The 14,169-nt window shown below is 34.6% G+C and overlaps 1 protein-coding gene across 3 annotated transcripts in view; it reads left to right on the top strand.

Moving 5' to 3' along the window:
* The window catches only part of Plcb1 (phospholipase C beta 1), a 722,370-nt gene that overhangs the window by 518,261 nt on the left and 189,940 nt on the right, over positions 1-14,169 (top strand). For all 3 annotated transcript variants that reach the window (XM_058575379.1, XM_046433107.2, XM_046433108.2), the window contains one exon: positions 13,168-13,314. In XM_058575379.1, coding sequence (XP_058431362.1) covers positions 13,168-13,314 — 147 coding nt within the window. The remainder of the gene's footprint in view (positions 1-13,167; positions 13,315-14,169) is intronic.

The following is a 14,169-nucleotide window of genomic DNA, read 5'->3' as shown; positions in this document are numbered from 1 at the left end:
AACAAATCTTCAAGTCCAGATTATTATCCACATTTTATGACAAAAAAAAGTGATTCGATGGGCAGTCAAAAAATTTGACTGGCAGGAGCATATGCTTATTGGTGAGGGAATTAGTGAGAGGAAGTCTGGAAGGGTATCTGCATGTGACCTAAATGCAGCCTTGATGCTACTGTTGGATAATTCATTCATGTAATTTACTTAATATGCATTTTTTGAGCCTTGCTGCCTGTGCCAGCCCTTGAGCCAGGATGGTAAGGTGCCATTCTTAGCCTCACATGCTCTTAATATATTAGAACCTCCTGTCTCCTCAGAACGTGAGGAAAGATGTGCCGAAAGCTTCTGAAGAGCAAAGCAGTATTGCATGCTGTGCTTCAGGAATGCCACAGAGCAGAGGCCCAAAGGAAATATGGATTAGAGTCAGGTGGCATTTGAGACACCAAGAGATATCATGTTCTAAGAAGTTCATCAGAAAGCATGAATGAGCATATATTGTTGGCCTGCCTGTGTACTAAACACGGGGAGAGATGTAAACAAAGTGAAGGCCATGGCTCTTGCCCTTAGAAAGTCATTGTCCAGTTGGGCTAAGGAACATGACATTGTGGTTGAGGATTTAAAACATTTTTGTCTACTTTGCACTATGGTCAAGAACCATTATGGAAGATCTGCTTTTGTAAAGCAATGTCACAGGAAGCTAAGAAAATACAATGGAACTTTTTTCTAGCCTCTGAGAACCTCTAACTCTAAAGATAAATAGTACTTACACAGTTCTAGGCTCCAAATATGTTCTAAAGCTATGTTCACGAAAGAAGGATACTACTCTGAATCCTGTCTTTGTCCTTCATTAGCAACTTAAAAGGACTGTTGAAGCTTCTTTGGGTCAAATTTTGCTTCTATATCATGTTAAATAGCAAAATTTTGCAGCAGCGATAGCAAAGTTCATGTCCAAAAAACAGTAATTGAAAGAGAACATTTAATAGATTATTTCTGAAAGCGGGCAAATAGATTTTGGTGAGCCATGCTATATGAATGCCATCTGCACTTTGTTTCTGTGAACTGAGCTAGAAGAATTCACAAGGGTCATAGCACCAGGGATAGATGTAAGCCAAAAAGTGACTTCTCGATGCTGAACTTAGAAGTGATTTAAGGAGGTGCTAAGCCATTGGACCGGTAGTGTTCCAGTGTGCACTGGTGTCATTACACGAAGGGTGAAGATTGAAAGATGATGAATGGATTCTCAACCACCTAATCCTACTGACATCCAGACATATGGGTGCCAGAACCTGCCTAATTGGCATTTGGCTCAATACAATGAGGCTGGTGCCCATGCTAGCTGGCAGACACACTGTCCAGTTTGCCCATCTCTACTGTGTGATGATTCTATGTGTATTTATGGGCCATCTGTCTTCCAAGGCAGAATTTCTCTGTGCTGCAAAGTTTTGGAGATGTTATTTGCATTGTTTAGTTGTTTTTATTTTTTCAAGCTAACCTGATTTTTTTTTTTTTGCAAAAGTCACAAAATAATGTCACCTCTTCAGCTCAGCATTTCTCTTATTCTTATGTTGGCATAACAAGATTTTTTTTTATTGTATTTTGTTTTTCTTCCTAAATGTTAAACTCAGGGGTTAGAAAAGAAAAATGCTAGAGGATGCCTTTAAATGACATGCAAAGATTAGAATGTAAATCAAGTCTGGAAAAGAATTTTGGACCTTGATAGACAAATTCAATTCAAAGAGCTAATCCTCACGGCTCTGCCAGATGGGTCATTTGTCTGCCTGTGCTCAGCTTCTTTTAACAGAAAGATTAAAGTAACACGTTTTAGAGAGATAAGCAAATCATGGGAGAAAGTCTTCCTTGGTCACATCCAGGGCTATTTTTAGGACTGATGCAGGGTGACCAGATTGAAGCCACTGCCAGCCAGGCAAAACACTCCCTCTTCCATCGCCCATGTTCCTTATCCAGGACAGTGCGGGGAGTTATGTGGATAAACATCATCAGTCACACCCACTGCCATCTGTCTTTTCATTGCTTCAGCGTGTGTTCCTGTTTAGCTTTCATACTAGTTGTCACCTAGACAAGGCGCTTACCTCTCTGAGCCTCCATTTACTCAAATGAAAATGGGAAGTAAAAAGTCCCTCTCTCATAGGATTTCTGTGCCTTGCACAAGGTCAGTGCTTAGTAATGTAGTCTTATTATTATTGTAGTTGTTGTTATTGTTTTTTCACCTTCTATTACTAGACGAGTTGTGGTTTCTTTTTCATCACTGCAGCATAGTAAAGGCCTAGAACACAAAAAGTTGACTCCACATCCTGCCCTCCTGAGGGATATGTGACTGAGCAAGCTACATCGTTCAGATATCTATAAAATAGGCACAAAAATGGTAACCACTAATAGAGTTACGATGAAGACAAAATGAGTTAATTTTGTGTGCAGTTTAGTAGCAAATAAAGTCCTTTTTGACCGTATACTGGAAATAGATCAAATGGATGCAACCTTTCAGAAGATGGCTCTCTTTTTCTTTCTTTCCAATCCTGTTTGCGCTTACACAATGTATGTATTTCCTTTCAAGTCCAAATGCATTATAAAAAAGAGAAGCGTCCTGTGTATAAATGTGGCCAACCATGTTCTCTTTCCTTGAAACTCCACAGGACTTTTTCCGTGACACTTCACTGCCACTTCTTCACATCTGCTCTTGGGACTGTCTCAGGAGCAGCTCCGTGTCTGTGGTTCATGCTATGTTAAAATGCATACAGAGTGGGAAAAAGCCTGACTGGGGAACTTTCCAGGCACTTTAGTATTGTGCCCTGGATTCTGCCATGGCTTATGCACTTTCTCTTTTTCCTGGGTCATGGAGTATAATAAAAAGGTGGTTCAGGAGTTTCAGTATAAATGAGGGACATCCACTTGTGTTACCTGGCCTATTGAAAATCATATTCATAAGCTTCTCATACTTTTTAATCTATGGACTTAAGAGGAAATTCTCCCAAAGTGAGAAAAGGAGGTTCAGAGAAATGTGAATTGATGGAGCAATAGTTTGCCGTGCGCCATATAACGAAGTACAGTCGACTCTTTTATCATTTAAGGAATGATCCGCCATACTCTGAGTTATCCTACTCCCCTTCTTCTGGCCTGTTTTGATGACTGTGGACTTTTTCTGGGACTTCTCCTAGACTTGAGGACAAGAAAGCTTTGATATTAGACGACTTTCAGGTCCAAGAAGAAATTGTACCCTTATTTCTCTCCTCTCTCCTCCCTCCACCATCCCTCCCTTTCCTGGGACGAAAGATAGAATGCTTTGATGTGGACTGTTCTAGAGAAAAGTTAAAAGGGACTTTGGAAAGATGAAGGGGAAAATATCTCATCTGTTAAACACTCCTACCTATGACAGGATTAAACACACAGTTTATTTCAGTGCCTTAGAATTTAGTTTTCTAGACATTTCCTCACTTTTTTTTTTTTTAGATCTAATTGTATAACATCTCCAGCAGTGTTTTGCACTCCAATGGCAACATTACATGAGAGACTTTTAAAATAAAATTACAAATCAGGACACAGATTTCTGCTGATTGAGTGAACTCATGAGGGGTTCATCCCATGTCCCCCCTGAGGGAAGTTGGACAAGGCATCAGCACTCGAATCATCAAAGGCCAGCTTGATTCAGTTGTCACCCCTTTAGAAACTCAAGTGTTGACAGCTCTTTCACACACTACCATGCCTGCTCCACACAAAGCATCCTTGTGAGGTTGGCAAGAGACACCAAGGAGTGTGAGTAACTTCTCACCTGATGAATACCTGTGAATTCAAGCTGCCTATGTAACTCTGATTCCATTCCACCTGGGAGAAACAGCAAGAAAAACCTGACTGCCAGATTATCCATACAGTGCCATCCATGGTGAGATATTAGTCACTGCATGCTTTTCATTAGAAAGATACAGGTACAAGAAAGCCAGGGAACCCCACCATAAGTTCCTAGCCAGGCAAAGCCAACCTTTGGTTTCTCCCATGTAATTGAATTTTGCCTAAAAATGCTAGGAGCAATGACAACACTTTGAAATTTGGCTTCATAAATTTTATCAACAAAAACAGTTGCAATATGGAATAGTAGAAAGATCATGGAACTTCCGGATAAATATGGTGGACTGAACATATATATTCATTCAATTAGACTCTCTTAAATCCATATTAATACTGAATTATAAGAAAGATTTTTTAAGTGTAATCTAGCAAGAGTGTGGGATAAGGTAAAAGACAATTATGATTTTTGTAGCTGTCTGTATGTTTATAGCTATAACAGATTTGAAGAATTGATCATACTTTAACTATATGACAAATGGAGAACCAATCCAAGTTACTCATAAAAATCTTAAGGTTTCAGGATTGATAATCCAGGTCCCTCTAGAAGTGGGATTAAAGAGAAGGACTAAAATAAGGGGAATGACAGCTATTTAAGAAATAGCTCCCTGAGAGATATAAATTATTTACTCTTTGGAGATAGGATAAAAGAAGAAATGAGGATGATCAAGGCCTAGAAGAAGGTAGGGTTCCCATTTTGAAAGTAAGGCCATCATAGCAATCTACATGTGGAGACTTCCAATCTCTTCCCTCATATAAATCTGGGATCCAGATTTATACTCTCCGGGTAAAAAAAAAATGAGAACTTCTCTAAGGACTCTGATTGAGCCAAGAAGAAAGACCTAATGTTATGAACATTAGAGATTACTCCAAGAGACAAAGGCAGATCCCTTGACAGTGGTGTCTTATCAACTCTTATGCTTTTGAAGCCACCAAATGCACTCACAAGTCCAATCAGTTTTTTATCCTGTCACTTTTAAATATAAACAGATAATCAATAGTAACTAGGCATATGAGGAAAATTTATTTTTTAGAAATAGAAATAAATAAAAAAGTATTTAGAACATAGGGAAAATGTAGTGATAATTCTTTAAATATATAAATATCATTAATATCCTTAAGAAAATAACCAAATATGTTGCATCTGTGAAACAAAGAAGTGTCAGACCATAAACTGACTCATAGACATTAAAAATAGGGAAGCAGAAACAAAATACTGACAGAACAGAAAATATTTTTTTTTAAATCCCAGAGAATAGAGCAAACAAATGAAAAAAAAGAGAAAATGAATAAAAATTTAAAACTGGGCCAAATAATGTTCCAGAAAGAGAGAATACAGGAAATTAGTATATAAATAATTTATGTAAAATTTCCAAACAGAAGGTGAGTAGGTTTCAGACTAAAGTTTTTCAAAGGTGCCTAGCACAGGGGATATAGACAAAACTATAACAAAATATATCAATGTGAAATTCATGAAATTGAGGCCAAGTTGCTGAAAATTTCCAGAGGTACTTATACAAAATAGAAGAAAGACCACATAACTATTTTTCAGATGATCAATCAGAAAAGGCTTCAGACTTCTTAACATTACAAGGATACTGGATACTGGAAAATAATGGACCAAATTTCTGAAAGAAAAAACTTTTCAATCTAGAATATTATAGCCAACTAAACTAACAACTAAGGGTTCAAGTGTAATGCAGCCATTTTTAGACATGCATTGTTTGAAAATTTTAACCCTCATGAACCTTTACTCAAGAAACAACTGACAAATGTACTCCAACTAAAATAAAATGGCAAACTATGAAAGAGGGAGACATGGTATGTGAAAAATAAAAGAGATTTAACAGAGAATATAATAAAGAAAATGGAAATTGATCAGTTTACAATGGAGCAAGTTAGAAAGCTCCAAGAAACACTTTTAGAAGAGACAGTAAATAAAAGAAGAGTTGTGTTTGAGTATATTCCAAAGAGGTCTAGATAACTGGAAGAAGTTTGGAGGTAGACTAGATATACATGCAAATAATTTTTGCAAATGACAAACAAGACACTTATTAACTTCAGGAAAAATTAAAAATTGTGCATGAAAAGAAAAATAATTGTTGGGTATTCTACAGCTCACCTCTAACAGATTTCATAGTCATGACAATATAAGCATATTTACATACTTACCTAACTATAACATAACTGTCTCAAAAGGATGTGAAGAATATATATTTGTGTGTTGTAAAAGTGGAGGTAAAGAAAGATCAATGCCCTCATCTTCTGTGGTGGAAAGTCAGAAACTAGTAATATCAGCATATTATTTTGAGATATAGAAGTAAAAAACAAAAACATTAGCTGACACTTTTTTATTACACACTGACTACTCCTTATCCTTTTTTTCCCCTTCAATTCATCAGATAAGAGGGATCAAGGCCCAAGAATAAGAGAGAACTAATCCAAAAAGCTCTTCTATACCATTCATTTGTTTTATTCTCTAGAGCTCTCTTTTCTGAAAACAAATTTTCCTCATTCTTAATCGTCCCTAAAAACCCATGGGATAGCTCCTGGTTTAGAGAAAGCATTGGATTAGCCCATATCTCAGTAAATATTCAAGGACCCTTGTGTGCACTTGTAAGCATGAACTACATGCAGCCAACTGTCCCTGGACACAGTGCAGTGTAGTTAAAACATGATTTAAGTTCTCATAATGTCACAATATAATTTTGAGTTTGTGTCTTCCTGAATACTTTTAGGAGGGCATCAGCCAAGTCTCAACCATGATATGTTTCAAGGAAAGGAGAAAACCAGAAGGAGGGAGGATACCATAGATGGCCATGATAGCTTTGCAGAACTGCATAATATTTGAGAGTTTCTTAGCAGCAAAGGTCCTGCTGAAGAATGAGGAGACATAAGACTGCCAGGAACCATCATTTGGTCATACCACTTTCTCTGTATTTCTTTAAAGACAGTTTCTTCCCATATGAGTCAGATCTGTTTCCCTTTCGCAACACCAGTTTCCTTCTTCATTGAACACTGGGACTTCTTTTGAACAGCTTCATAGACCAGTATTTTGTTCCATTCCTTGAGGGATATATGTTTTTCATGCTTTGGCTTTAAGTGGTTCAGATAATATGTATGCTTATAAAGACATTTAGGTGACATTATATGAATGACATGTCCAGTTGAAAGCATACCGATCTTTAATAAGAACATATGAAAAGGGGTTTATTTTTAGCCACTGTCAGCTGACCTTACCCTCCTGAACTTCACTTTTCTTCTTCTTGATTTTCTTCCAGGAAATTGTAGCATTGCTTTTCACTGTGGTTTAATGTTACATAATCTCATTCTAATATGTGACATTTCATTTTGTTTTAATTCAACAAGTAATCATCCATAACATATTGGCCTGCTTGAATTCATAGAATTTTAGAGCTAGAGGACTATAGTCCATATAGTTTATTCATCTCTTAGTTAGGGAATTTCTTCCCGACCAGTTTTAGCTGGCAGGAGTAGAAGCTGAATTTCTTGTGCTGTTACTAATTTGTTTTCCTATCTCAGTTCTCAAGGTTTTTCATTCTTCTGAGCTCCTTAGTGGACAATAAGAAAATTGTAAGCAATTTTGCACATATAGTTCAAGATTAAAAAAAAAAAAAAGATTGTTTCATTTAAGTCAATGGCAACAGCAATCTTCTAGCTGTAGGTTATACAGAATGCAGGGAAGTCCTCTGAGTCTGCTCTCTGTCCCCAAGCCTTTACTAATCAGAACTATATTTCAGACAGCCTTATTATGCCAAAACATCTGAGTTTTTTCAATTGAGCTCCTAAATCCTTAGCCAACACCTCCAGATTACACACTGACTGCTCTTTATTCTTACTTTTACATTGGCTTTTCTTTATTTTGACTTACCTCTGCCTAGTCATTTCATGCACCAAAAATCTTGAGCATTTGTTCCTTTGTCAACAAGGCAAAGCTTTGGGGTTGAAAATTGGATGCCTGGTTACTGCCTACAATTGGCAGTCATATTGTATCTGAACTGCCCTCCAAACTCATTCATTGTTTTGATCCCAAATTAGATACTCCTTTCACTGGGCATTTTTAAATTATTTAATGTAATTATAAATAATCTTCAAGAACACTGACCCATCTAATTCTTGCTTTTTACTGATTCTAATCAATGTTAAACATAATGTTTAACATAAACATAAAACATAATATTTAGAATAAACATAATGAGCTATATATAGCTTAGTAGTATGTAGAAGGTCCTGAGTTTTATTCCTAGCAGAAAAAAAGGAAAGTTTATACATATTCATATATGTAATTAAAAATATATTTCTGTATATAGTTTATAATATTGAATAATAAATACATATATATGATTTCTAATAGTTTCCTTTGAAATGGCTTTATCATCTTTTTGGTTTACTCACAAATTAATTAATAAACTTTGATGCTTTCTTTGTCCTGTGTTAAATCATACTTTGACCTAGACAATACTATCTTCATTTAAGGATGACATTTGTAGCTTGTACCCACTCACTTTGTTTTCTGTCTTGCACTATGACATTGTTCACAAGCACAGTCCAGAATCTTTTGTCTATATAACCACCCAGAAGTCACTAACAAGAATTGATACTGGCATTAAAATTCCAGTGTCATCTCTGCTCTGTTGGCATATAGTTTGTCTTACTTACTTTTAAAAGTTGCTGACCAGATTAAAAGATATTTAATTCCTGCAAAATAAAAGTTACAAACTGACACTCTTCGAGTCAAATCCAGCACCATGAAGATGGTCAGTTAGGTCACACTAACTTCTGCTGACATAGTTGGTGTGACTTTAGAAGGAAAGCACACTTGCCAGGGTTCCACTAAATTGGCAGCATAATTCCATATTCCCAGTATGCACATTCATCCTGCAGGCACATTACTTTTCTTTTCTATTCCTTGAAGACACTTGCATTTACTGCCTATCCTCTAAGGAAGAGCTGTACTTAGAGATTGAGTTATACGAAATTGCCATTTGCATAGGTTAGCAATATCCAATACTAGCACTTTCATATGATCTGACCATATTAGAAGATAAAATCAAAGAAAATTATGCAGACCTTGGTGATCTTTCCATTTCAAAACAATTTATTTTCTATTTTAAATCACTACAATCATGCAAAAGAAGTGATTTAATCCTGTGTGTAAAGCATCATGGTAGACACCAAGGAATGACAAAGATATAAATGCACATATGCCTTTGAGGGTGCCCACTATTGGTTTTCATTGGGTGACTGGTCTTGTTTTCTATTAGATTATGAGCTCTTTGAAGGCAGGGACTGAGTTTTATGTGCTCTGGTTTTTTTGTTTGTTTGTTTGTTTGTTGTTGTTGTTGTTGTTGTTTGTATTTAGCACCTGGCAGGTGTTAATAACTCTTTGTTAAGTGAATAGAAGGTAAGGAGAGAGAAAAGAAGAAAGAGGGAAGGAGAGAGGAATGAAGCCTTTAGATTGAGATGTACCAGACAAGCTGGACTTATCACAAAGAAAAGGAAGACAATGAAGAAATTACAGAGTTTTTAATAAAATTTTACCTTAATAAGTTTTATACTTCAAACCATTGATTGAAATAGCTTTGGCTCTAGGTTGACTTTGGTTTGTTTCCCAAAACCAAAATCAGTCCAAATAGATTTCTGCATTTCACCATAAATGCACGATAAACAGAAGTCATAAACAACAGTAATCAGGTGTCCTTTTTAATGGCAGCACGATCAGGGTGATAGATTTGTTAAGTGATGGTTATTTGGAATTATAAACTATGCCATCTATTAAAAATTGGTTACATGCAAATGAACCATTTCTAAAGCATTTTTCCTCTTATCAATATTGAAATTATCAAATTTTACATTTGAGTTCATTTCTAAGCAGTCCATGGTGCAAATAATTTTTCCTACTTAAAGTTTATTTAGAAAGGCATTTCTTTCATTAAGTAGCAACTTGCATCAAAAGAGCCAATACCTAAATTTCTTTCTTCTCTTTTTACTGATGTTTGAGTGATATTAAAGGTGATGTAACTCTAACATTTCCAGAATATGGAAAAGCCATCAGTCACCTTGAGAAATTTATTAGACATGAATAAAATTTTACTATACCAATAAATTTGCCATATGGTAAATTGCATTAGCCCTGCCATTTATAGATAGCACACTCCTTGATGTGTAATTGATAAAAGATTCAACTTTCAGAAATTTAACAGAAAGAATTTTTTTATCTGTATTAAAAGCCTTAAAACATGCTTAATCACTGAATAAGCAATTCCATTTTCAGGAATTCATCCTACAGAAATAAAATTAGGTTTAAAATTTAACTATCATTGGTGAGGATGTGGGGAAAAAGGCACACTCATACATTGCTGGTGGGACTGCAAATTGGTGCAGCCAATGTGAAAAGCAATATGGAGATTCCTTGGAAATCTGGGAATGGAACAACCATTTGACCCAGCTATCCCTGTCCTCAGTCTATACTCAAAGGACTTAAAAATAGCATACTACAGGGATACAGTCACATGGATGTTAATAGCAGCACAATTCACAATATTTAAACTGTGGAGCCAACCTAGATGTCCTTCAGTGGATGAATGGATTAAAAAATGTGGCATATATACACAATGGAATTTTACTCAGGATTAAAAAAGAACAATACCATGACATTTTCAGGTAAATGGATGGCATTGGAGAAGACAATGCTAAATGAAGTCAGCCAATCCCAAAAAAACAAATACCGAATGTTTTCTCTGATATAAGGAGGCTGACTCATAGTGGGGTAGGGAGGGAGAGCATGGGATGAAGAGATGAATTCTAGATAGGGAAGACTGGTAGGAAGGAAAGGGAGGGGGCAGAGGATTAGCCAGGATGGTGGAATGTGATGGACATCATTATACAAAGCACATGTATGAAGACTTGAATAGGGTATCAACATACTTTAAATACAAACAGAAATGCAAAACTTGTGGTATATATGTGGATTAAGAATTGTAATGCAAAAAAAAAAATAGCATTACCTTAGATTAGGTAGAGAGAAGTGAAAGGAGGGGAAGGTAGGGGATGTGGGGATAAGAAAGATAGTAGAATGAAACAGACATTATTACTGTATGTATGTATGTGACTGTATGACCAATGTGATTCTACAATATGTATACTCAGAAAAATGAGAAATTATATTCTATCTATGTATGATACATCAAAGTATATAAGTTCATTCTACTGTCATGTAAAACTAATGAAGACAAATTTTAAAAAAAGATTTAACTATCAAAGAATTTAATGCAATATCATTTATACTAGTGAAAAAATTATAAACAACTATAATGATCAATGATAATAGACTATTGTTTAGTCTTCTCATAATTTTATATTTTATAAATATATACATTTATAAATAATTATATATAAATATTTATTTGTATTCATATATAATATACATATTTTTATGTTTTATACTTTATAAAATATAATTGTATATTGTACATTTTAGATATTTTATCTGTATGGAATTTATTTTCACAAGAAAATATTCTTTATGGGTCACTTAAGAAAATAAGGGTGCTTAATTATATATGTACATAAATGTATAAAGTATCTATTATATATTAATATTATACAATAATGCATAAGTGTATACTAATATATTAACATCATATAATATATAATCATAGTTATATACAGATATTATATAATAATATAATAGCATATAATACTACATGCTATATATAACATATGCAATATTATATACTATATAGCATATATTATAAATTATGTCAAAATATAATATATAATAAAGTCATTATATATCATATACTAATTATATATGTTATAGATGTGTGTAAATTGGGCATACTAGCATACACCTATAATCCCATAGATCAGGAAGGCAGAGGCAGGAGGATTACAAGTTGGAGGCCAGCTTAATAATTAAGTAAGGGCTAAGAATGTAACTCAGTGGTAGAGAACCCCTGGGATTCCCTACAAACACTGACAAATTATATGAGTGTAAATATGACTTCATCTTCATAGAAGAATTATATGCACACTTTTTTTAGAGGGGGATCATACTCGCCAAGGTTTTTACTTCTCTGAAGAAGGAGTTAGAGATGTTCAAAAAGTTTTAAGTTTCCTCTCTGCTTATTGCATTGTCTAGTTTTTCTTCAATGAGCTTTTAAATTAACACAAAACTTTTTCCAACAATTAAAAAAGAAATGCTACTGTCCAGTGGTTAGTGCTCATATCATTACTACCTATAAATACACCAGTGTTCTGAGGCTTTGACTACTAAAGTTGAAAAACAAACTGTGGTGATACATCTAAATAGTTAAAGTGGGTCTCTGTATCTATAAAAATCTCCATGATACTTGAAATTTTTCATGATAGAATTATAAATTTTTAACAGAGGAAAGCATTTTCCAGAGTATGCATTTCAACTCTCATGTTATACACATGAAGTAATCAATATTTATAAAAATTAAGTGGCATGCTCCGGAACTTATGACTAATTTTTAGTAGGGTTAATATTAGAATCTGGTTTCTATGCAATTTTTTTTACTTAGTAAATTAATTGTCCACTTCATATGAAAAATAATCTCATTTTATTTGACTAAAAATGAAAATAGAAAGATGTGGATAGCAAAAAAAAAAAAAAAAATCTCCATGAGAAAGAACTGACTCAGGTGTTTCACAACATCACATTGCACACCTTAACTATGTACAATTTTTTATCTGTCAGTTACATCTCAGTAAAAGCATTTTAAAAGCTGAAATAAAAGCATTACCTCAATATTTAGGAATAGTCACCTCCAAAAAGTTACAATGAAAGAAAAATATCTAAATCTGAGTTAAAGTATAAGTCATTATTTTCTCCATTTGAAGTAAAATTATTCAAAATATAAAATGTAAAGGCCTCCCCTTTTATGAGAGTTTGATTTTTTATTCTGAGGAAAAACTTAATTTGTGGTCATTTTTATTTTCTATTTCAGAGAAAAAGATTATCTGAAAACACTTTAACTTCATTTTAAATAATAAAATCCCTTGTGCATAGCTCTTTTTATAAAAGTAATGAATTCAAAATACAGAATTTTGAAAAATCACCAAAAATGCTATCACTCAGAGACAAGCCCTAATAACATTTTGGTGTCTTATTCATTAAGGTAATGCCTATTCTTATATGAAACTGTGGCTGCTGCCTTCTACCCTGGATGCCTCCAGAATTTTCTGGGGTGGTGAGTAATGAGAATAACATGATACCAGAAACCCTTGAAAACAATGCATTCACATCTCCTTCCATCTCCTTTCCTCCAGGACAGATATCAGTGGATGGATTTATGCGCTATCTGAGTGGAGAAGAAAATGGAGTCGTTTCACCTGAGAAACTGGATTTGAATGAAGACATGTCTCAGCCCCTGTCTCACTATTTCATTAATTCCTCGCACAACACCTACCTCACAGGTATGAATTGGCCATTTTTTGACTGTTACTATGGGCAGTCTCACCAAATTTCAGTAATCTCGAGTTTCTTTTGTTTCAAAGTATAGCAGAATTTTCTTCTGCTTCCTCAGAAATACCTCTGGGAACTCTGGGGTTCCACTACCAAAGTCTCCACCCTTAATAAGCAGCCATATCCCTGTTTGTGAAGCAATATCACCATTTCTCCAGGCCTAAGTTTTGAAGTCTTTTAAATGTACCCATACCTTTTAACTTCAGACCAATGGAATTTTGTATAATGGAATCAAATCTTATGTTCAAAGCCACTTACAATCCCACCTACCTCTGTGGGCTGTGTTCATCTACAGAAGAGTTCCATGACTCTTAATAACTTCTATTGAAGGCAAATTGATTTTGTTCAAGGTGAAACAGGGTGTTAAACAAAAACAAATTGATCTGTGAATAATAATTTATTCCTTATAGTAAAAATTATAATAAAGCAGGAAAAAACAATTACATGTTTCCTTTATTGATCATAAATTGAATTCTATCATGGTTTTGGGAAATCATTAACCCATTCAATCCCAAACTTTTAATTCTGTGAATATTTAAATAAAATCAACACAGGTACATTAAAATAGGTTGGAAATCATGATACAGAACTTACATACAGGGGCTGGGGATGTGGCTCAAGTGGTAGTGCGCTCGCCTGGCATGCGTGCGGCCTGGGTTCGATCCTCAGCACCACATACAAACAAAGATGTTGTGTCCACCGAAAAAAACCCTAAAAAATAAATACTAAAAAAAAAAGAACTTACATACATATAACTATGCTAATATTAGTTAATATTATTATAGTTATTATATTACAACATAATT

Source organism: Marmota monax, unplaced genomic scaffold, assembly GCF_021218885.2.
Source record: "Marmota monax isolate L192 unplaced genomic scaffold, Marmota_monax_Labrador192_F-V1.1 WCK01_AAM20220418_F8-fsc00014, whole genome shotgun sequence".
Lineage (NCBI taxonomy): Eukaryota > Metazoa > Chordata > Mammalia > Rodentia > Sciuridae > Marmota > Marmota monax.
Note: the sequence above shows the minus strand (reverse complement) of the source record. Positions and strands in the feature narration are given on the sequence as shown.